The sequence below is a fragment of the Myotis daubentonii genome, chromosome 13, assembly GCF_963259705.1.
Source record: "Myotis daubentonii chromosome 13, mMyoDau2.1, whole genome shotgun sequence".
In the NCBI taxonomy this organism is placed as follows: Eukaryota; Metazoa; Chordata; class Mammalia; order Chiroptera; family Vespertilionidae; genus Myotis; species Myotis daubentonii.
Genome location: NC_081852.1, coordinates 28,181,743 through 28,207,495, shown reverse-complemented (window position 1 = coordinate 28,207,495; position 25,753 = coordinate 28,181,743). Strand labels below are relative to the sequence as shown.

Sequence of the window (25,753 nt, the reverse complement as noted above, 5' to 3'; positions counted from 1 at the left end):
TTATTGAAAATGGCTCTAAATGTTAAATTACTCTTTATTTTGCCCTGGATATCTATTCTCTACTTTGTTCTACACATCATTATTTCTCCTACAATCACAAGAGGATACACATATCACTAGGAAGGTAAATATTTTAAAGTTCAAGTCAATCTTTAGGATAGTATAAACATTTCCATCTTTGCTTCCTTTCTCTATACACAATGAATTCTAAAGTACAAATGTAATATAATTTATACTTTAAAAATCAGATAGATTGGCAGATTTTACCCCTCAAATATTAAGTACTAAAGAAATAGCCAGACCTGAGAACCTTGCTGTCATCACTTTTTTGTTACTTTGAGAGTACAAAAACGCCAGGAGATTCTTATCCCTCTAATTTTTAGCATGATAAATTATTTTACCCTATCTGGAGAATGAAAACATGAGATCATCTAGTAGAAGTTGCTATCCAAACTATATAATATCCTGGAATTTTTACTTTCTTTTACCTTTTCTCCCTGTTTTTATGTATATAAAAATTATAAAATACCAGAATTATTTTCTAAAAATAACATAGTGTTTTGTAAGACAGATTCTCTAAATTACAGCATTTAGGGAGCAGTTAAAATTTTAGCTGTGATTAGCAAACAAAAGGAAGTTGTTGTTCTTTAGGCAATACACCTACGATAGCTGAAGTTTTAAAAGAAAGAAATGTGATTCATGCTGATAAGCATGGAACAAATATTTAAACATCTACTAAATGCTGAGGGATAGCACTTAAGGAAAAACAAGTCCTAAAGAATCCAAGGCCATGAAGAAGTCCTCCCTCTGATTCCCTGTGGCAAACTAGAAACCTCTTCAGACTCAATTTTCTCATCTTTAGAGCAGAGGGAAGTAATTTCTACATCACTGAGATGTTATGAGAAATAAATGAAGCCATATGGTATGTGGAAGGTAATCAAATTTAGTTCTCCTTTTGCCTCCTTCCTAGCCATTGCTATAGTACTTGACCAGGCCATGTATCAGAGTAGGCTTATAAAACTTAATCTAAGGACTGCAGATATTAACTCTTTTATGGAGTTCTCCCAAAGAGCCTGCAAGAAGTCCTAAAATGTCTCTAAGTATGATATCTAGGAAGTAACTACAATTGTTTGCAAATGGCTCTACTTTGTAATTCTACAGAAAAGCATTCTAAAGATATAAAATACTGGTTGAATCTAACTGTAGGCTTAATTTGATTAGAAACAGCCATTATCAATAGTCTACATTTTCAATATCCAATTTCAGTATTTTCCTGCTGATAAAATTCCTCTTGAAATTGAGACAATTAGATTCTCACATATTTTATATAGTGGTACTCTATTACATTACTATCGCATTGTTTTATAATCCATGCCATTGAACTGTATTATTGAAACTGAAAAACAGTATCTACGACTAAAAAAAAAATCTCTTTGGATAATGTCCAAGATGATATTATAAGAAATCTGGAGTTAACAGGAGGTTACAGGAAAATGAGTCTCCTAAATGAAAGGGCGAGAGCTACGCCCTCCATCTTGCCCTGGATCTTCCATTTTTGGGCAGCAGCCATTAGCCATGTGCTCAGCAAGGAGCTTCTTCCCGGAAGCCCAAGCCTCTGCTAGCCACACCTAGGATTTGTTTAAACTAACCAATGATAATCAAGGGAAGTGTACGCCATAGACACAACCACATCCTGTGTAACAAGACCCAGACTTGCGCCTGGCCAATCGGCAGGGCCCACGGTCCTCTCTCCTCCCTTTACTCTAACCCCCCTATAAAACCCCTCTCCCCACAGAGCTCTCTCTCTCTCTGCCTCCTGCCGCTGGTCGGCGAGTGTGGTGGACAGGGAGCTCGAGCTAGCTCGAATAAAGACTCTTTTGCTTTTGCATCGGACTCGGCTGGCTCCCTGGTGGTCTTTTGGGGATCCTGAAATCTGGGCTTAACACTAAACATTTCAATATTTTAGGATCATCACCATCTTAGAGAAGTTTTTTATTCCTCAGATGGCTTCTTATCAACATGAATGGATCTTGAGAATATCATGCTAAGTGAAGTAAGTCAGAAAAAGTTAAGAACCATATTGATTTCACTCACATGTGGGATTAAAATTGAAAGCAAAAAAATGTACCCTGGACGGGGGGAGAGGGAGGCTCAGTTGGTTGAGCGTTGTCTCACACATGAAATAGTAGAGGGTTCAATTCCAGTCAGGGAACACACATAGCCAGGTTGTGGGTTCAGGGCACACACATAACCAGGGTGTGTATAGAAGGCAACCCATCGATGTTTCTCTCTCACATCAGTCTTTCCCTCTCTCGCTCTTCTCTCTCTCCTCACCTCCTCTCAAGAATAAAGGAAGAAAATCATATTTAAAATGTTTTTAAAAAAAAAAAAGAACAAACAAGAAAGACAACAACTCAGACACAGACATCAGTGTGTTGGTTACCAGTGGGAAAAGGAGTGGGTGGGTAGTAAACGGTAAAGGGAGCCAAATAGATAGTGATGGAAGAAGATTTGACTTTGGGTGGTGGGCACACAATGCAATATACAGATGATGTGTCACTTGAAACCTATATAATTGTATTCATCAATGAAAACAAAATGTATTTGTATAGGAGTCTCTCTTCAATGAAAATCATCTAGTTCCCACTTTCTAAAATATGAAATTGTCTTAACATGAAGAAAAATGTCAGAATGTCTTCAGTGCATAGTGTGACTTCATTCTTGTAAGAAACTATTTAAAATCATCGTTTGCATTCATTAAGTTGAGTTTTGAATATTTTAATAATTAAAACATCATAGATTTCTTAAAAAAAAGTAAAAGGTAGGAATACTAGATTCAAAGGTACACTGTTACTATACTAGTCAGTCAGGCACTGGGGAAAGGTTAAGAGAAAAAAGCATCATTGTACTGGTGATATACTACCATATTATTTAAGAACATATAAATTTCTTGATACAAACTATAAGATTATAATATGTATAATTTCAATATTCATATTGCTGTATGTATTCTTTCAGGATATATGAATGTACTACCAGAACATCCAAACATCTACTTACTAAGATCAAAGAAATGCTGCCAGAAGGCTTCCATCCACTTCTGAAGATCTTCTTTATTGTCAGCTGCAAAAATATGAGCTACAGCCTGTCCAGCAACAGGGTTGGCGACAGAGAAATTATAGACTCTTTTCTTGGTATTCTCCAGTGCCCGTATTCTGGTCTCCTAAAAATTAAGAAAAAACTGGTGTTTTACAAGAGAATACTTTTGTCATGATCAAATAAATGTTTTATTGCTTAACTACTGTATTTACACCAAATGCAATTATAATCTTATTGTCAATCATTTAAAATATGTAAATTTGAGAATTTTCAATATTAAAATTCAAATATAGAGGGTTTATAAAAATGCTTTATATGAGAAATATTAAGTAATGTTTCAAAGTATGCTACATATAGCGCTTATGTTAGATTACATGAGATTAAAACAAATCCTATTTTGCTCTCTCAGTTTAAGTAGGAGTTTGCTATCTTTTATATACGTCTTAAAATCTGCAATAAGTACAGTATGTCATAATGGTAATGTGAATTATATTAAATATATTTTCAGCAGCAAGAGAATCAGTAAAGTATGTTTCTTATTCGAATACTAATGCATAATATATAGTGTTATCAGTCAAAGCAATAAAACCATAACTTAGTGTTTACTGTATCCAAACAGTTAGGTTTTCCCCATTAACATTGATTTCATTTGTAGCATTCATTTACAAACCTCATAGCCAAAGATCCATAAAGTAATATTCTCATAATGTTAAAAATTATTTTTCAAATGTTAAATGCAAGACTCTAGAACAAAGGCAATGATTTCATTCATTTGATAGTCTAAACTGGTTTTCTGAGTGTTACTATGCATGACATTGTGGTGATGTTTATTGTGTTTACATATAGAAGAGATAAGTCTATTCCCAAGTCATATACAGGCACTACCATGCCACATGACAAGCTTGAAACTACATGTAGTTTCCAAGGAATCTTAGCGGGTAACGTCTGGAATAGAACAATCTATTATGCAAAGATAGGGATTTGGCTGCCTGAGCATATCCATTAGAAATATATGTGAGCCACATATGTAAAGTTTTCTTCTAATCACATTTAATAAGAGAAATTTGGTGAAAATAATTATGTAATAATTATTACATTATTTTAAAGTAGTGTATTTTATGTAACCCAACATACCCAGAATACTAACATATAATAGATAAAATATTTTTTGAAATATTTTAGATTCATTTTTCATGCTAAGTCTCCAAACTCTGGTCTATCTTACAGAACATCTCAATTTGGATAGCCACACTTTAAGAGCCTAACAACCACTGATGGCTGGTGGTTACTCTATTGGGTAAAGCAGTTCTACAGGAATGTGGTTAAGCCTATCGGAATGTGTGCAGAAGAATATTTGGCTGGCAGTTACAAAAGCTGGTTAAGAATGAGAAGAAATTCTTCACTTTGATGAGTATAGAGTGAAGAGAGACTGTACAGTCACACCAAAACCAACATACTCATATAATAATGTCGATGTGGAAATTATGGAAGTAGCAGAGTTAGGAAAAAAAATCTATCCATCCCTGAAATATGGGTATATACATGCAGGTGAACACTACATACTACGTAAGTTCTTTCCTGAAGGAATTCTTATTAAAAAATCACATGAGGAAAAATGTATGCTATATAAAGTAGCAACATAACTTGAAAAATCTGGTGCATCACAAATATCATTTTAAAAGTGTACAAATGTGAGTTCAGAGAATTGTAATGGAATTATGACCAGCATTTTAATTTTACCATAACCAGGTATTTTTATACTCCTATGCATTGGTAATAAATGTTGAGATTTAAATCTTTTTAAGTAGTTATTTATAAATATTAAAAAAAAATGCTGCCCCAAATGGCATCCTTGGAGCCTGAAAATGCATGTACTCAATCTCTTTAAGTATAAAGCTTATTATCATTAGAAGAGAATGACTTAGCTCTAGAAAGAATCTTTAATATGATTCTTTATCAGATTAACTGAATGCTGACTCAGCAAAGGGTAATGGAGAACACTTTATTGGCGTATTTTTTAAAACCCCTAACAATAAAATATAAAATATTCTTGTCGCTGAAATTGTGCTTTCCTCCACCTAAATCCATTTTAAAACAAATTTCTGACTACCTTTTGTATGTAGGATTAAAACAGATTCAACTTTTAAATAAAAGTGTTGATTTCTTATAGATGAATATGCACATTTTAAAGTAATACCAAGGTATCTTTTCAAATGAAAATAGCTAAGTAACAAATCTGATTAAATCATTTATATCCATCTAAGAGAATATAACACAATAATATATAAATGCTATACACACTTCATTAACCCTGGTAACAATAAATAATGCTATTAAAAAAACAACAACAACCATGAGAGGATTTTAAAAGGTGCTAATGAACACAAATTAGATTATCTGAATTAAGTTCTATATTTTATCACCCAAATTAATTTAACCAATGGGAAAATTTTAAACCAAAAAGCTGCATGGCAAAGAAAAAGTGATTTTAAAAAGTTTCTGATGTCAGAAAGTTCATGCAAGCTATTTTTCAGTGTGGGCAAAGTATAATATTATTCAGGACTTCACTTCTCAAACAAAGAAGAGATTAGAAAACAGAAGGTGACTTTCAGAACTGTTATCATGTGCTCACACAATGTAGAGATAATGGAAGTATCTCCTGAAAGGAAGATATGAAAGGAAAGAAGTTAGGTATTTTTGCCTCCACTATTTCTGCTAAATGATTGAAAGATATTTAATGAATTAGAGAATGAGAAAAAGAACAACTAAGATAATAATAAAAAGTTTTACATCGATAGACTCAGATCCCAGAGATAGTGTCTAATTCAATTCCTTAATTTATAGATGAGGAAACTTTATGTTCTGTCCAAGGTCAGAATTTGTCATCTTGCTTTTGATAATCCCAAACCTTCTAGTTGATTTAGCACACTTTATTTGTATTGATTTGAGGATAGATTTGAAATTATTCACTGTGAAATTTTAATCCTCGCTGGCTCGTCTTTTGTCAACCAGCATATATTGAACTACAACCTTCCACAGCCAACTGAAGTCAATAAAACTATAATTTGAGAAACCAATTTTGTAACAAAATATAATTAACTCTGAAGTCAAAGGAAATTTTCTTCTAGGCTGTTCATTAGTTTGAATTATAAGTATGCTGCATGCTCCATATCTATGGTGATGGAAAATTACTAGATCAGGACAGATTTATGAATTTTGACTACATGACTTTTTAAAAAAATCTCTACTATGTACCCAGATTATGGTCTGTAAATACTCTTTCCGACTAAAAAGAATCAGAGCTCTTTAGAGAAATGGCCGATCCAGCCTGGGTCAGGAAATGTACAGGATGATCCTGGAATATCTTGTCCTACCAGAAATCAAAGATTACTAGGGTTTTATCTAATGGACCAACTTGATGAGGCTCCTAGTAGCCAAAGATGGGACACTCTGTATATCAATAAGAATAACAATGTTGCTGGCTAAAATAAAGATTTGTCTTTATATATATTCTAATAACAAATAAAGCATATGTTCACAACATATGATAAGAGATGTTTGAAATATGTAAAGTATAACCATAAATTAAACCAAGCATTAGGTATAATTAGTACTAGTGTGATATAATTATTTTCAGTTTATGTCAATGAAATCAGACATAAACTCCTATTAAAAGAAAAGGTGGTTGAAAAATCATTTTTTCTATATTTATAAAGGTCAGTCAGAATAGTTGATAGGGTTCAGACATTAAGAGGATTAAAATAATTCAAAGAAAATCCCATGTGCTTTATAATAATTTTGCTTGCTAGGACCTATTATAAAAATAATGGTTAAAAGCAAATTCAAGACAATTTAACAAAGGTCTATCACCCCAAGTAGTGTTACTGACTTGTTTAGTAGAGATTTTATTATTCGTTAAAACGAAGTGATGCATAATATTTCAAATCAAGAAAAGACTATTGATCTCAAAGGCCCATACTTCTTTTCCATTCCACTCCCCACCCTATTGGCAATGGGTAAAACTCTGGTTAATAAATGCTTTCTACAATGTATAGGAGATTCAGTGGCTCCAGTTAAGTACCCCTTATTGAGAATGTCTTACTCAACAACATTCAAAGGAAGTTTTTTGAAGTTGAAGCAATCACTTTGAAGTAAATCATCCTTTCAAATTTGGATTGAAAAGAAGAGGGGAATAGCTTTTAGGCTTTTCTTTCCTTAATGTGACTATTTCCACAGATGGCTCCCTATGAAAATTAATGAACTGACTTAGCCTTACAGGAAATGCCATTTTAGAAGGACAAGAATTATAGTTAAAGAGCAAATCCTGTGATCAAAATAACAGAACTATTACTAATATACCTTAGCAACTGCAAAATGCATGTTTTCACATAATTTTTAAAGTAGCATCAGGCAAAATTATTATTTTCTAAATCATGAGAGAAGACAATCAAAAGAAAGGAACTCTGATTTGTATTTAATATTTAACATTATTAAGCATAAAAAGATCTTAGAGCCTCAGCATTGGAAATATACTAAAAACTGAAAAAAACATTATTCTTAAAAGTTTTATTTGGTGTTTACCTGTCCTACATATCAGAAAATGCCATGCTGACATTTGCCAAAGTTCCTGTTTTAATAGCATGTATCCTTTAAACATTTCCAAAGTTAACAAAAACAATTAAAACATGGACCTTATATTTGAAAACCAAGTAATTTAAAACATGGAGTAGATAAAAAGCTGTAAGTTTATTGTAATCTTGGAGACATTCCTTTGCTATTTCTGGAGGGGTAACATCACTCCAATATATATTGCAAATATAATACCAATATGCAATACCAATTATTTACTCTGAAAACTGGCAATTTAAAGATTAAACATTTATCCTGTCTTTTCAGGAGGGACTGTAATTCATTCCTACTCAATGAGAAAAAGTCCTCAAAAAGAATACAAAGAATGCCAGCTAATATATGTACAAGGAAGGACAGTACGAGAAAACATATGCAATCTGCAAGGTCATGACTCATTTAGGCAAGGGCAATCACAAAGTATCACCTTTTACACTAGCACTTGCTAACTGTAAAGAGGAAAGCTTACCTATACACTGGGGGAGCTACTGGTCACCACCTTAACCCAGCATTGTCAATAAGCAGACCACCTGATATCATGTGTCTCTGAAAAGGATGCTCTATAAAGTTATCTGTCATATCTATGAAATATTCTTGCAAAAATATTTTAAAAGAATCTAATCAAGCCTCTGGACCTAATTTGCAATTCAGAAGAACAAAGGATACACAATATTTAAATAATCCTAGATTGAAAGTAAAAGCTAAACAAACACTTTGAGGACAATGGGAAAATTTGAGCATGAAATGGATATTAGATGATATAAGAAAATTATTGTTGCCGAAGCCGGTTTGGCTCAGTGGATGGAGCGTCGGCCTGCAGACTGAAGGGTCCCGGGTTCGATTCCGGTCAAGGGCATGTACCTGGGTTGCGGGCACGTCCCCGGTGGGAGATGTGCGGGAGGCAGCTGATCGATGTTTCTCTCTCATCGATGTTTCTAACTCTCTATCTCTCTCCCTTTCTCTCTGTAAAAAATCAATAAAATATATTTTAAAAAAAAATTATTGTTAATCTGCCTAGCTGTGATAATAGTATTGTACATATATTTCAAATGGGTCAGAAAAAATATAGATAAGAGGCTTTATAAACTTTCAGCTGTAATGAATAAGGTCTAAGGATCTTTCTATATAAAAGTCGAAGCAACCATCACAGCCAAACGGACAACCGAACAGGCTGCGTGGAGCGACCAGACCGACAGGGGGGTGAGTGAGGGGCGACCAAACGACTGAGCAGCAGGCTGCAAAGATGGCGGAGCCCACAGCCAATAAGGAGGGAATATGCTAATTGACTGCCATGCCCTCAAAGGTGGGAGCACCCACAGCCACAAGATGGCTGGCAGGGGAGGGCAGTTGGGGGCGATCGGGCCAGCAGGGGAGCAGTTAGGCGTCGATCAGGCTGGCAGGGGAGTGGTCAGGGAGCAATCAGGCAGGCGAGCGATTGGGAGCCAACAGTCCCGGATTGTGAGAGGGATGTCCGACTGCCGGTTTAGGCCCGATCCCTGCGGGGTCCCAGATTGGAGAGGGTGCAGGCTGGGCTGAGGGGCAACCCCCCCCGCCGCCCCCCCCCCCCCCGTGCACAATTTTCGTGCACCGGGCCTCTAACTAATATAAAACATGGTGACTATTATTAACACTATTGTATTGCTGATAACACTACTGTATAATTGAAATTTGCTGAATAGAACTTCTCACCAAAAATGATTAAAAACAAAAAAAAACTGTAATGCAATGATTATAGCAATGATCATACAACTGTATATTTGCCAAAATTATCAAAATGTACTTTTTAAAATTGGTGAATTTTATTTTATGTGAACTCTACCACCATAAAGTTGATTAAAAATTAGATAAATGTAAAGCAGTTAGCCCCCTTAAAAAAAAAAAGGATAAAACAACTATGATAAAATGTTAACTGTTGAATCTAGGTGGTATACAAGTGAACACAAAGGTATTTTCAACTTTTCTGTAAATCTGAATAATTTTATAAATTGAGAAAAAAATCTAAACTATTTTAAATAGGAGGTATCCTATCTAATAAAAGAGAAAAATGGTAATTGGCGTACGAGCTACCCTTTTCATTGGCTAATCAGGGCTATATGCAAATTAACTGCCAACTAAGATTGGCAGTTAACTGCCAACAAGATGGCGGTTAATTTGCATATGTAGGCACAATGCAGGGAGGCGAAAGGGAAAGCAGGAAGAAGCCCCCTGCCACTGACAGTGATCGGAAACCCAGGGGGGAGCTAAGAGCTGGGGGGCAGGGCAAAGGCGGCCCAGGGCCGCCTTTGCCCTGCCCCCCAGCCATGATCAGAGAATCAGGCGCCTTTGTCGCCCTGGCCAGTGATAACAGGAAGTAGGGGTGGAGCCAGCGATGGGAGCTGGACACGGTCGAAGCTGGCAGTCCCGGGAGCTAGGGGTCCCTTGCCTGGGCCTAACGCGGAGCCCTCGATCGCGGGGCCGCTGCAGCTGTGGGTCCCTGCTGCCTGGGCCGGACGCCTCAGCCAGAGGCGTCCTGCAGGGGCAGGGGCGGAGCCCGCGCGATCGCGGCGCCCCCCGCTGCCACTGCAGGTCCCCGCTGCCCGGGCCAGACGCCTAGGCCAGAGGCGTCAGGCCTGGGCAAGGGGCCGATCCTGCGATTGGAGGGTGATGGGGGTCAACGCCTAAGGGCTCCCAGTATGTGAGAGGGGGCAGGCTGGGCTGAGGGACACTCCCCCCCCCACACACACACACCCAGTGCACGAATTTCGTGCACCGGGCCCCTAGTAATTATATAACAGTTGTGTTTTCATAAGTTAACAAATAAATGTCTTGACCCAGTTAATATTTGACACAAGTAAACAAGGAGACCAGTGGAATTTACTGTTAAGAGTGAAGTTTTCAGGTGAATAGAAGAGTTCAAAGAAAACCTGAGGTGGAAGTAGAAACTGCAGAAAGAAAAGTTTCTGTAGAGAAAGGGCAGGAATTCGCGATGGAAAAAATTAAGATGACAATATTGCAAAGCTAGAGAATGGAAGACTTTCCCATCTGTATAATCTTTGAGATTAGCAAGTACCAGTAAATGATATTAACCTTCCCAACCTTAATCTTACGTCATAGTTTAATATTACATTCCCTTTTGTACTTTAGACAAAAGTCACAAACGACGTAAGAGATATCTGTCATCGGTTCTCAGGGTCAAAGATAACCTATGCTGTTCCCAAGTCTAAGGCGAGTTTATACAAATTACTAGATTCACCATTTTCCTGTGAATTTGTAATGGTCAATTGAAGAGCCACCACTGGGATTTCTAAGAATGCTGATTTCAATCATCTTAATAATGGAGTTGATTGACTACAGAATCCTATTAGTTGCTAGGTTATCAGCTTTATTACCACAATTGAAAAAGGTCAATTCAGTCAGGCCATGTAAACATTGTTAAGCACTTTTCAGGAATTAGACCCTTGCCATCAGACAAGAAAATAAAGATATACTGCCTGCAACAATAGAGGAATTCCCTTATAACTGTCCTAAAGCACTGCATTGAGAGGTAGACTGAGGTTTCAGGATCAGAACCTCATTCCAGAGCTACTTTTTACTTTCAAAACTGACTTACGAGTGCGTATGGAGATAGGAATAAGTCAAGTTTTGGCTTCCAAATCTAGTCCAGCAATCTATGAGGAACAGGAAACACAGCCCACAATTGTTTTGTGTTTTTTGTTTTGTTTTGTTGTTAATCCTCACCTGAGAATATTTCCTCCACTGATTTTCAGAGCGAGTGGATGGGAGGGGGAGAGACAGAGGGAGAGAAACATCAATGTGAGAGAGACAGATCAATTGGCTGCCTCCTGATTGCTTCCCACACATGCCTCTACTGGGGCTGGGGATTGAGCCTGACTTTTTTTTTCTACCCATTACAAAGAGAGTGTGCTATACAATCTTCCTTATTAGCTAGACAAGTTCTATCTCCTCTGAGTATATTTCTTCACTTGAAAAACAGAAATAATATACCTATACAACAGGGCTGGCTTCAGCCTTCTCTGACTATCTTAAAGAGCTGTCATAAAGTAAAAAGAATACATTGAAGACTATTTTCAAATAAAACAGATGACTTTAAAAATATTTGTTTAAATTACATTTTAATTTGGTTTATTATTATCCATATTCTACTGTACAATAGATACTAAAAAAACTCATAGAATTCAATTTTTACTACCTAGCTGGCTAAACAGGTTAGACAAAAATCATCTATGTAGAACTCTTGCCAAAAGTACTGAAGCTAGCTCTGGCCAGTGTGGACCAGTAGGCTGAGCGCCGTCCCATGAATTGAGAGAAATTCCCATTCAGGGCACACATGCAAATTGTGGTCTCGATCCCCAGTGGTGGGTGTGTAGAAGGCAGTTGATGGATGTCTCTATCATCAATGTTTCATTCTCTCTCTCCCTCTCCCTTCCTCTCTTTCTAGAGTCAATAAAAACATATTGTAAATAATGCAACCTAAATCTAGTGAAATAATTAGTCAAATGCAAATTTGGGGACTGGCCTGGATTTTTCAAAAATGTCAATGTAATGAAAGACAAAAAGAAAGAAAGAAAAAAAAAGGCAGCAAGGGCACAATTTTAGATGAAAAGGAAACAAACAAAAGACATGGTGACCAGATGCAATTTGTGATCTTTGATGGGGTCTTGGATAAAACAATAAATAAAAATTAGAAAGAACATTTTGAAGATGATTGGGGCAATTTGCTCTGTATATTAGATAATAGTATTTTATCAACAATAATTGTCTTGAGTGTGCTAATAATATTGTTATTAAGGAAATGTCCTTGTTTTTAGGAGGAACACACTGAAATATTCTAGGGAAAAAATGTTATGCTTTTTGCTACTTATATTGAAATGATTCAGAAAAAAATTTAAACTATTTAGAGAGAAAGCAAATGTGGCAAAATGTTAACAATAGATAAAGAATCTAAGTGAAGGGTACACAGGTGTTCATTATTCTATTCTTTCAACTTTTCTGTATATCTGAATATTTGGAATTTTCAGAAGACTAATAAGGTGGAGGAAAGTGAATGCTGCTTAAACAAAACTAAAGGTTGGCAAATAATAAAAAATTATATCAAACTTCTAATAATAAAATTGTACTTTCATAAACCTAATTTTCTAAACCAAAAATAAATTCACTATGTTGTTATATTGAGGTATATTATTTAATAGCATTACCAATCTTTCCAATACACAAAACAGACATATTAAGTGGACTTAATTATACAAGGATTTCCTTTAAGTGAAAAGCAGTGTAAGTTCCAAAAGCAGGATAGAAACAGACCATATGTTATTATTGGAAAAGATCATAGAAATTAACTCAAGTCCTGATAAATTAGCAAACCAGTATCTACATATTTTTCGGGACATACCACTTCACATTTTCATCCAAAAGAAAATTTAAAAACAAGTAAAATATGCAGAGTTAAAAGCTGGGATGGCTCATATTTTATCATACATTTCAATTCAACCACTCCAAAGGCAAGCAAATTAAAACAACTAGAAAGAATTAAGTAGTCTTTAGAAAGAAAAGCTGACATTCTGCTCTAGAAATGCCATTATTCTATTCTCTAGAAGGAATGTTAAAAAGCAGGGGAGAGACCTCTAATAAACACTAAACTAAGATGATGGATGAAGATAAATTTAAGATAAGTCTGGCTTATTGTGGAAAGTTTTCTTATAGATTTATGGATAAAAATTTTGTTAATAAATTTTAATCATCTTTGTATCAAACCTGTGTGTGTGTGTGTGTGTGTGTGTGTGTGTGTTTGATAGATTCTCTAGGTGGTGTAGTACTACTTCTTAAATGCAGTGTAAGCATTCATGTATTCTAAATTAACTGTCAGGCTTTCCTGTTCTGACAGAAGGCTGGACAACTGCCCATCAATCCCACTCTGAAATGTCTTTCTATGGATTCATTTAAATATTAACTAGAGAGAATATCACTGTAACATGAGCTAACAATTTATGTTTATATAATCTCTCAATTAAATAAATTCCTGGAAAATTTTAAAATCCTGTTAATGTGGAATTATATTCTCTGCTTTAAAACCTATTTACTGGTATAGATTTCCAATAACTATGCTTTTTAAGGAAATATACAGCAATTCCTTTACCAAATTAGCTCTATAATGGAAAGAAAAATAAGATTAATTCCCTTTATGAACTAACCTATTTTTAGCAGTACTTCCCTTTTCTTTATAAGATGGCAACAATGTAAACTGTATGGAAATGGACAAACTTCATTAAATGTTTTATTTTTATTTTTAAAATAGCATTTTATTTACCTTGTTAATGGGCACTACCAAAGCTGGTTCCACTTTAGCTTCAATTTCTTCTGGAGTGTAAAAACAATAGAGTTTACCTCCTCTTAAAACACAATACAACCTTCTCCAACTAATCAGACCTTCTAACATTTGCTGGGGAAAAAAAATCAAGAAAGAATCAATCTTAAAACATAACTCATCATCTTAACTCTAAATTCAACAAAATACTTAAATTATCAAAGTTAAATTAGTTTTTTAAAATTTTTAAATGTGATAGTTACCCATTAATTTACTATATAAGGAGTTAACAGCCCAGAACCAAGGAGTAGCTTAACATTAGAGAATAAAGGTCTGGAATTCTCAAAAGCATTAAATAAGCAAAATGGAGGTAATAATTACCACATAACATTTACACACATAAAATCATAAATCAATGAAGTTTTTAAAAAGCTCGTCTATTAAAAATGAGTACTAAGAATTCCACAGCAATTCATCGACTCAGGAAAGTTATAAAAATAACTTGGTATTCAAAATATAATTTTCCCTTACTGTTCTTAGAGCACTGGAAAATGTTGACGACCCTGTAAGAATGCAAATTTTCTTTCCTCTTAATGGAATCTTTTAGAAAATGCTATTGATTCATTGGAGCCCATAATTAATTATTTACTGAATATAAATAACTATGGTTATAAATAAATCAGGAGTAGATGGCACAGAGGCCGCTTTGGAAGCTCAGAGGCCTACACTGTGCCAAAAGCTGTCTGCCAGAAAGGCCTTATGAGAAAGGTGCTGAGCAGTCCTCATCCGTTTCCACAAGGAGTCCTCTGTTGCTGATTATCCTGTTGCTGCAATTCATGAAGCTGAGGAACCTGGAGAGGTAGCTCCTTAGCCATCCAAATTGCATTAGACCCTCCCTGCTCATTCCCAGGTCTCCCCTCCCAATTCCCCGGACTACGTCAAATGAGAAAACTGTTGTTTTTAAAAGAAGACTCTAAAAATACTTCTCAATATTAGGATTAAGATCTAAATTGGAGCTATAATTACTGTAGAATAGTTAAAATCCTCTAACCTGCTGATTAAGAAATCCTGCAAATGCATCCTCAGCCATACAAGCTGGCTGGGCAACTAACCGGCAGCACATGTTGCCAAATAAGGGCAGCCAAAACGAAGATTCCTCTATTTAAAAAAGGAGGAAAAAGTCAAGTTACAAATATCTGTTTAAAGTCATTACACATATTCTTCTTTTTACAATTTTTTTGGCTTAACATAAGAACATCCTACTCAAATACAAGTACCATCTTTAATGACAAAATCAAATAAGAGATGATATTAAGCTAATAGTTTATAGCATGCTATCACCTGGAATAGACTGGGAACTTTTAGTCTCTTGATCTCTTGTTTGATCTTAAAGTAATTAATCAGCAGGGCATATAAGTAAACTCATTTAATACGAAAAAATCTAATAAAGTAATTTTTGTATGTCAAATTCTATTTTTTCTGACTTTCATTATAATAATTACCAAAGTGATCCTCTGAATAAAATATTTCAGAGCACAACTTTAAGATAATAATTTAATAAACCTTTTTGCCTTTTCTCTCCCTCTCCCCCCACCCCTTGCCCGCCCGCCCTTACAATTCAGCTTTGAGCCATTAGGTGTTCACCAAGTTGGGCATCTGTGCTGGGGTTGGGAGGTGGAGCTGTGGTGTGCCACAGCTGGGTGCCAGAGGACAGGGAGGCTGAGTAAGAAAGCTGCCTGGCACAAGCCTGAATGGGCTGAGGACGGATCACATGGAGCAGAGCCTAGAGGTCAAAGGAGATCTCTGCTCAGGGGATGCCCTGGTGTAGGGAGTCAGGCCTGAGTACAGTGAGAAGGGTATCAGAATCTAAGTAGAGTAAGACAAGTGTGTATATTTGGGGGATGGCCCCGCTATGGGAGTCAGAGTCTGAAGAAGCAATCCACACATTCAATGACCAGAACAGCGTGTCAGAACTCAGTAAGAAGGACATCCAAGCAGAAGGACAGCTGGGCATGGGTGTCAGAGTACAGGTGCTGAAAAGGGCGTCCACATGGGAAGAGGGTGAGAGCAACCAGGCACAGGGAGTTAAAGCCTGAGCGGGAGAGTGTCACATGGGCAAGGGGCTGCCCCAAGAAGAAGAAGTAAAGAAGATGGGGAAATGGTTGCTTTCAGGGAGACTGATGAAAGAAGAAAAAAACCTTAAAGATAATAGAAAACAGGTTTCTCACTGTGAGAGAAAGGACTTAAAATATGTGGAATAAACTCTCTGTGATGTTGGATTAGAATTGGATGTACTGGTGTGAAATGGTTTTCAACACATAGAGATTAAGAAATGCATGGCAAAATATATATGCATGTATGTAACATTGTCCAGTGAGGGGAGCTAGGAAAAGCAACACTCTAATCGTGGTAAATATACCTAGAGCCCAGGTCATGTCTTCTAAATATTATGTCCATTAAAAAGAATCAGCATTCCTTGGAGAAATGGCTGATTCCAGGGCTGGGGCAGGGAAAGTACATGATGGGTCTGAAATATCTTATGCCATAAAACAAGGGAGTTCTTAGTAATGATGAAGACCTGTCAAAAAACACAAAAGCCATCTTTAATGTGCTCCCATTGGCCAAACTGGAGACAATTTGAACCTGAAAATAAACAATAATATTAACAGATTATGATGCATTGAACAAAACAGAGAAACCTGAGTACATATTGCTATAAAAACATCAATGAATAAATTGAAAGTCCAATAAGAAATAACATACAGTGTTTCAATGTACCCCCCTTCTCACACACACAATATGTATTTATTACAAAAGAGGAAACAAAAAAGTAACTTTACAATAGAAAAGCTTGGTAGACACCACCTTAATTAAGCAATAAAAGTGAACATCATCAGTAATTGAATGAATCAAATTATATGCCACCTAATGGATGCATTGAACACAGCATCAGTTCTGTGATATTTCTGCCAAAAATGTATATCCAGAATCTTATCCCAAGAAAACATCAGACATACAAACTGAAGGACCTTCTACAAAATAACTATGGCGAGTAAGAGTGTTAAGGTTATAAAAGCCAAGGAAAGACTAAAGAACTGGTCCAGACTGAAAGAAACAAAGGAGGCATGATAATTAAAGGCAGTTTGTGATTCTGTACTGGATCCCTTTGTCATAAGGAACATTACTGGGACAATAAGCAACACCTGGAGTCTGAGAATTAAATGGCAGTAATGTATTATTAATTTCCTGATCTGGGTGGTGCAGTGATATAGCCGGATGTCCTCTTAGTGGGAAATACATATAAACATTTTTTGGGGTAATGGAGCACCATGTAAGCATCTTGCTTTCATATATTTTTTTTGGGGGGGGGGGTGTGTAAAAAGATCTTGACATTCAATTTGTAACTTTTCTATAAGTTTTGCAAATGATTAAAAAAAGTTCTTTCAAAAAACATTAAGATATCTCTTTAGTGTGTGTACAGGTAAGTATAAAGCCTTCAAATCTATATGGAAGGACAGCATGGCATGATTTATTCTGTTTATCAGGGTATAAATAAAAATCCAGCATATGGTGCCTTATCCACACAAAAATGATTTTTCAAGTTTTCACTGACCCCTATTGGTAGTACCTATAAAATAACTAGCCATTGGCTTTTACTATTATTGCCCCAAATGTCTTACTAACTCTGGAAAAAAAATATTTTTGATAAAAATACAATTAATATATTAATAGATGCAACGTAGCCAAAGTTTCATACATCAGTTAAATGAAACAAGAGACAAGCCTAAAATGATGAGTACAAAGTAAAACAAGAGGTTTTTTTATTAACTTACCTGCTCAATATTCTATTATAGAATAGCACACAACGAATTGTCTGAGACTATTCAAATCTTTTTTATTAATACCCCATTAAAGATGCTATCTTTCAGAAATAAAGGGTTTAACCTGGGAAAAATAAATGCATAAATACAATACAGGAAATGGTCCCCAAATAAATAAATAAATAAATAAATAAATAAATAAATAAATTTATAAATAAATAAGAATCTTTTTTCCTAAAATAGTCAGGAAATAAAATAAAAACTCTATAATTGTATCTGAGTAACACATCTGAAATTAACTTTGTGATTTATGAATTTAAAGTTTAAAAGGAAATTTCTTTATATAAGTAATCCAAGATTCATTAATAATTAAACTTCTAAATATCTGTAAGCTACTGTTTTTAAATTAGGAAGCACTTCCTAAAAAAGTAGAATCATAAATGATTATTAGGTTTTCAGACCAGTTCATAAAGTTTGTTCAATCAGTAATGTACTGGACCCTAAATACCACATGTAACAATGTGTTTTTCTGATAGAATAAGTTCAGATTTCATGGGCCACCAAGAAGAATAATTTCTTCCTGACTGCAGTCCTTAAAAAGAGAGATTGGATGTAGAATCGTTGCGACATACCCTGCAATCGGGTTTCTTTTCAGCTCAGGAGCACTGTGGAATAAGATGTAGTCACAGCTTCTTTCTACATCAGACAAGAAATATGGCATCTTGCTAATCATTTAATCTATCTCAGTATCAATTTCTCATTAAAGAAATACTTCCAATCTTAAGTAGGAAAGTGGTGAAAATCAAATAAGATGTGTTAATGACATCTATCACTGTGTCTCGCACATAACAGACGCTTCTCATAATTTCATATCTAGGGTAGTCTCACTCCCCAAACCATATCCTTTCCATTTCTCAATGCTGTCTCTCAGTCCTTACGCAACCATTTAATCAAAATACTTAATTCTTGTTTTCTAGCCAAGGGAGGTATTAGGACACAATATAATGAAACAGGAAGTGAGAGCAGTTTGACTTTTCATTACTAAAAGATTTTATCTAATTCATCTGTACTTTCAAATGGGGAACAAAATGGAGTTTAAAAATGACAGCAACAACAAAAACAATACACAGGCAAGAAAAAGAATCCAGATAACATCTCAGTTCTATGTGAGTCAATCTGCACAATGTGGTTTCACAGTTTCACAAAAAGTATAAAAATTTCTTGATGACAAATATAAACCTCAAGATATCATTTTGGCTTTTCCCTTCAACTAGCAAGAATAAAGTTGAGTTATAAATTTCAAAAATCTTGTATTTCCTTTTAATTTTATAGTTTTGGAAGATATTAAGATAACTTTAGGAAAACCCCACTATATTAACATACTTATATTCATGAAAAAAAAATAGGTGGCTTTTTTTTTCATTTTAATTATAAAATTTAATTTCAAGGTTTTAATTTAAACACAGTTCTAGGAATATATCTATAACATAAAGAGCTAGGCATAAAGGTTATTGTTTCTTAAATTGTTTTCAAGGGAAACCCACAAGTTCCAAAGTCAGTAGTTTGGGTTTTAAGCATAGGTCTTCTCACAGTCTTTAATATGCTAATCTATTGTGTACCCACACAGTTCCCATGCTTATTTGCACATGAGCATTTTATTACAGAAGAATTTAGTAGTATCTTATAGAACATTGAAGACAATTGGGGAATTATTGCTAAAAGTGGTGCCTCCTTTATGAATTTTATTCCTTTCCACAACTTTTCAGATGATTTGGTTGAAAGAATGGGGCCTTTCAACACCAAGTCCATTATTCACATATTGGTAGTATTTTGAGTCTTTAGTTGCTTTAGCAGGAATCATGCCTGAGCAGAAAGCATAGCAGAAAGAGCACAGCTTGTCCGGGGTTATTTAAAGTCTAGCTCAACCACTTGCTAGCTGTATGATTTAGTATGTTATGGTCTCTAAACTGTACTTTCCTAATCTGTAAACTGTAAACGATAACAAAATAAGGAACTTGCGAAGGCCACAGAACTAGCCAGTGGTAGAAATAGAATATGAATCCGAGGCTGACAGCCACATTATTAACCACTTTATTGCACTGTTTCTTTATAAGAACAGCTCACAGTGACTAAGAATAAAAACTGCTTTAAAAGTACTTGTTTGCTTATTTATTTATTTCTGTTTATTGTGGTAAGAACATGTATCAGGAGATCAACCCTCTTAGATTTCCAAGTGTACAATGCAGCCCTGTTCACAGTAGGCACTGTGTTGTACAGCAGGTCTCTACAACGTATTAATCTTGTGTAACTGAAACTTCATACCCCTTGCCCATCCCTCCTCCCCCAGCCTCTAGTAACTGCCATGCTACCACCTCTGCTTCTATGAGTTTGACTATTTTAGATACCATATTTAGTGCAGTCACACAGTATTTGTCCTTCTATGACTGGCTATTTCAGTTATTACTAGAGGCCTGGTGCACGAAATTCGTGCACAGGTAAGGTCCCTAAGCCTGGCCGGTGATCAGGGTCGATCGGGGCCTTCTGGCTGCCAGCTGGAGCCTCTCTTCCCTGGCTGCTGGACAGGGCCTTCCTCTGTTCCGCACCGACCCCTAATGGTCAGCACACATCATAGCAAGCAATCGAACTCAGTTTCCCGGTAGAATTCCCAAGGGGACACTTTGCATATTAGGCTTTTATATATATAGATGTCCTCAAAGTTCACTCATGTTGTCACATACTGTAGAATCCCCTTCTTTTTGAAGGCTGAATAGAATACCATAAAGCAGTGTCTGGTACAACAAATTTCATTTGTCAAATTTTCTGATTAAGCTGATAATTCTAATACTATTGCAGACTTCAGGTTTTGAGTGACAGAAGGCTAGACAGTTCAGACCAATACTCCTACTGAAAACTACTGAAAATGCTGAATTAACTATAGTTTAAAAGTGTTTTCCCATAATAATATAAGAAATTACCAGTACAAATCAAATAAGTAAGAACCAGTGAGGTAAGTACAGAAGCTGTTTGTCCTGATAGCATTTGCCAATCCCAGCAAATCTGAAATTATGATTTAATGATTCTGCATGATGAGGGAAGTAAAACAAATCTGCTTCCTGATTTCTGAACAACTGAAGCAGTTTAATGCGAGATTTTCCTCATACTAAGCTAATATCCATAAGGAATCACCAATAGAATACTAGTAAGCCAGAAGCAAACCAACCTTGCTGCCCAGAATTCCCATTGCCTGGAGGTGGGGATGGGAGGGCACAGAGAAACTCAGACATGGTCTTTCTAAAAGCAGCATATATAGATTCTATACTATGTCGTAGTGAAACTTAGAAAAACCAAAGACTAAGAGAAAATAGAAAGTTATCTTCACAGAAGTGACTCACTGACAAATGATTTTCAACAGCTAATAAAAGAAGCCATAAGATAGTGGAATTATGTCTATAACACCAAAAACAAAACAAAACAAAAAAAACCCTTCACGTAAAAACAAAGAACCAAGAAATATGACACAAGCAGAACATACTAAAAGAAATTCTAAATTATCTTTCAAGCAGAAGGAAAATTATCCCAGATGTAAAGTCCACAGAAACATGTAGTAGGCAAATCTAAATAAACATTAAGTGCATAAAACATCTCGTGAGATTTAAAATTCAAACAGAATTAAAATATATAACAATAGCACACAAGTCAGAGAAATGGAGTTTAACTGTTCTAAAGTCTTTGCATTGTCCAAGGGAAAAGTAAAACTATCTCTTAATTTTACACTTTATAAGTCTCCTATATAATAAAGAGTTAATATGCAAATGGTTGTCATGCTGTCATGCCAAAATGGCTCAGACACTCAACACTGGGGAGAAAGAAATGGGGACCAGCCAGGCTGCGGCCCAGGAGAGGGACAAGTCATACGCCCCGCGGTCCCATGTGCCAGCGGCTGTGCCTGAGGCCTGGGAGAGAGACAAGCCACGTGCCCCACAGTCCTGGGTGCCAGCAGCTGGGGCTGCAGCCCGGGAGAGGGACAAGCCACATGCCCTGCGGTCCCGGGCACCAACGGCTGTGCCTGTGCTTGCGGCCCGGGAGAGGGACAAGCCGCCCGCCCCGTGGTCCCGGGAGCCAGCATCTGCAGCTGAGGCTGGCCCAGGCAAAGCCGGCCTAGGACCTGGGTTCCTGCGGCCAGCCAGAGGGACGGAAGCCTGGGTCCTGAGTGCCTGCGCTTGGCCGGAGGAGGGAATCCTAGCTCCCAGTTGTGGGGTGAGGCAGAGGTGATTAGGGGCAATCAGGCAGGCAGGCAGAGGGGTTAGGGGCGATCAGGCAGGCGAGTGGTTAGGAGCCAGTGGTCCTGGATTTCGAGAGGTAGTCTGACATCCCCTGAGGGGTCCCGGATTGGAGAGGGTACAGGCCGGGCTGAGGGACCCCAATTCGTGCACGGGCCTCTAGTTATTAATAATATTTCTAGAAGTAATTTCTAAAAGATGAGAAAAAGAATTATAGCTTCACCCAAACCGGTTTGGCTCAGTGGATAGAGCGTTGGCCTGCGGACAGAAGGGTCCCGGGTTCGATTCCGGTCAAGGGCATGTACGTTGGTTGCGGGCACATCCCCAGTAGGAGGTGTGCAGGAGGCAACTGATCGATGTTTCTCTCCCATCGATGTTTCTAACTCTCTATCCCTCTCCCTTCCTCTCTGTAAAAATATCAATAAAATATATTTTTTAAAAAAAGAATTATAGCTTCAATTAGACAAGGAAAAACTGAAATGATGAAACTATTGGTCCTTTAGAAGGCAAGACAGAACAGAAAAAACACAGGATATGATGGCAGATTTAAACCCAAATATTTAATACTAGAGGCCCGGTGCACAAGATTAGTGCACTGAGCGGGTAGGTGTGTATGTGTGTGTGTGTGTGTGTGTGTCTCCCTCAGCCCGGCCTATGCCCTCTCACAATTGGGGACCCCTCGGGGCAACATGGAGCAGGCCTAAGCCAGCAGTCAGACATCTCTCTTGCAGTCTGGGGCTCTCGCAGTCCAGGACCCCTTGCTCATTACCGCCCACCTGCAGCAGAGGCAGGAGAGGCTCCCGCCCCCGCCGCTGTGCTCGCCAGCTGTGAACCCAGCTTCTGGCTGAGCGGCACTCCCCCTGTGGGAGCAGACTGACCACCACGGAGCAGCTCCTGCATTGAGTGTCTGCCCCCTGGTGGTCAGTGCACGTCATAGTGACTGGTCATTCCACCATTCAGTCTATTAGCATACTAGCCTTTTATTATATAGGATAATGTGGATTATAGACTATTTAGTATTAGAAGCAAAATGACTAAATGCTCCAATAAAAAAAATACCCATAAATATTGTCAAATTGGATAAAAATTAAAATCTAATATATAATCCTGCTAGAAGAAGCATTCTAAAACATAAAAATAGGTACAGTTTGAGGCAAAAGAGTGGAATAAAATACACAATTAAAAATTGTGTGAATCAAATATCAAAGGCTCAAATTATATAAAGCAAAAATAGACATAACTAAGAGAACTAGAAAAATCCACAATCATAGTAGATTTTATTATACCTCTCACAATAGTATATAACATGTAAACTATAATAATTACTTCTACATATTGCTACATATTTCTTTTGGATAAACTACAACTACCAATATCATCCAGAGAGAAAAGGGTTAAGATTAATTTAGCCCTACCTTTTCTTATATACTCTGCTATCAACAGAAGGGTTGGCTTCCTCAATTTCAAATTTAAAAATAAGATAGGTCTCTTATTGCCAACTAGAAGGTGGTGAAGTCATCAATTTCAAGTCAAAGACAAGGATTCAGAATATACAAAATCTTTCTGTTCTGTAAGCTAGCCTCACAAACAAATCTCTGGCAAATAGCATGGAGAGAGGAAAATAAACTGTTCACTTTTGGGGAAAAGGGATGGACATATTTGGAAAACCCACAGAATCACTCATGCCTACATTATTTAAGCCAATATCCACTCCAGGAGAACATCTTAAAATTAGAAGTTATTACTCTCACCACATATATATCAACATAACATATGTAATAAGTAAAATACAGACTGTACTTACCATTTCCATTAATAGACAGATTATGGGTCTTGAAATTGTCCTCAGCATTTTCCAAGGTCAGTGTAGTATGAGCTAGCAAATTATATTTTGCACCACTGAAAGCGAGGAGGAGACACGTTTTCAGTACTCTAGTATAATTCCTACTGCATAAAATATTTAGATGTTCAAAAACAACAAAAATAAACCTGACTAAAAAATGGACAAAGGACTTGAATAGACATTTCTCTAAAAAGAGATATGATGGCCAATAAAGACATGAAAAGATGCTCAAGACCACTAGTGATCAGGAAAATGCAAACCAAAACGTCAATGAGATAACACTTCAAAGCCACTAGGATAGCTATTGCTAAAAAAATAACAACAAAGAAAAATAGAAAATAAAAAATGTTGGCCAGAATGTAGACAAATTGGAACCTTTGTACAGTGGTGATGGTAATATAAAATGGTGTAACCATTATGGAAGACAGTATCATGGTTCCTCAAGAGACATAGAATTACCATATAATTCAACAATTCTACTTGTGGTATATAACCCAAAGAACTGAAAGTAGAGACTCCAATAGATATATGTAAACCCATGAAAAGCAGCCAAATAGTGGAAGAAGCCCAAGTGTCCATTCAAGGGTGAATGGACAAACAAATGTATATACAGGCAATAGAAAATTATTCGGCCTTAAAAAGGAAGGCAATTCTAATACAGACTACAGCATGGATGAAATGCAAAGACATTATGTTAAGTGAAATAAATCAGTCACGAAGGACAAATACTGTATGATTCCACTTATATGAGGTAGCTAGAAAAGTCAAATTCAGAGGCAGAAAGTAGATTTCCAGGGGCTGAGTGGAGGGAGAAGCAGGGTGCTATTGTTTAATGGTACAGAGTTTTAGTTTAGGAAAATAAAGTAGTTCTGGAGATGAATGGTGGTGATGGTTGCACAACATTGTGTATATACTTAATGCCATTGATTTATATACTTAAAATGGTTAAAATTGTACATTTTATTTTATGTATTTTTACCAAAATGAAAAACACACACATTCAGATGTTATGAATGACAGGCTAAAGTTAACATAAATGATTAATCCTCTTTACCTCTTTATGCTATTTTATCATAAGAAAACCTGAAAATTATTTGGTTTACTTTACAAATGTTTCTTCAGAAGGATCTCTATTCATTCAAAAATATTAACTGAACACTGAATATTTGCCAAGTCTTATGTAAGGTGACAATAAACAAGACTCAATATTATATTCTGATGCAGAAGGGGGGGGGGCAAGTAGAGGGATAAATCAAATATTGGCATTTGAAAGCTATAATGCAACTCTTTTTTGTCTTTTGAAAGAAACAAAAGGTAAGAGAATACTGAGGAGCTATTCTAGATAGGGGAATTTGGAAAGGATTCTCTGAAGAGCTAACAGTTATGAATAAAAGGATGAAGACAAGCAAAGAACGCAGAAAAGCATTTTAAGCAGAGAGAACAGCATGTGCAAAGAGAGGCTGAAAAAACATGAGTGTGGCTGAAGCATAGTGAGCAGGTGGCAAACATGGTACAACACAGGGTTAGAACTACAAGCAGGGATTAGCTCACCTAAGGCTGTGAGCCTTGGAAGAAGGGTGGGTTTAATTCCAAGTGTAATGGGAAGTCATTGGAGAAGGTTCATAAGAAGGGTAGTGATGGAATCTGATTCATATTTATTTCTTGGGGAAGGACTAAATCTCCTTCTGGTTTATCAACTTTAAAGATTTGGACTTTTTATCTATAGTATCAGGAAATGGGGGATTTCATTACAAATCCTATTTTTTTCTTATGTTAAAGTAGC

The 25,753-nt window shown here is 36.4% G+C and overlaps 1 protein-coding gene across 2 annotated transcripts in view; it reads right to left on the bottom strand.

The window, feature by feature from the left end:
• The window catches only part of RTKN2 (rhotekin 2), a 72,480-nt gene that overhangs the window by 8,184 nt on the left and 38,543 nt on the right, over positions 1-25,753 (bottom strand). For both annotated transcript variants that reach the window (XM_059662609.1, XM_059662610.1), the window contains 4 exons: positions 23,932-24,026; positions 15,078-15,184; positions 14,030-14,161; positions 3,061-3,223 (listed from right to left, as the gene is read on the bottom strand). In XM_059662609.1, coding sequence (XP_059518592.1) covers positions 3,061-3,223; positions 14,030-14,161; positions 15,078-15,184; positions 23,932-24,026 — 497 coding nt within the window. The remainder of the gene's footprint in view (positions 1-3,060; positions 3,224-14,029; positions 14,162-15,077; positions 15,185-23,931; positions 24,027-25,753) is intronic.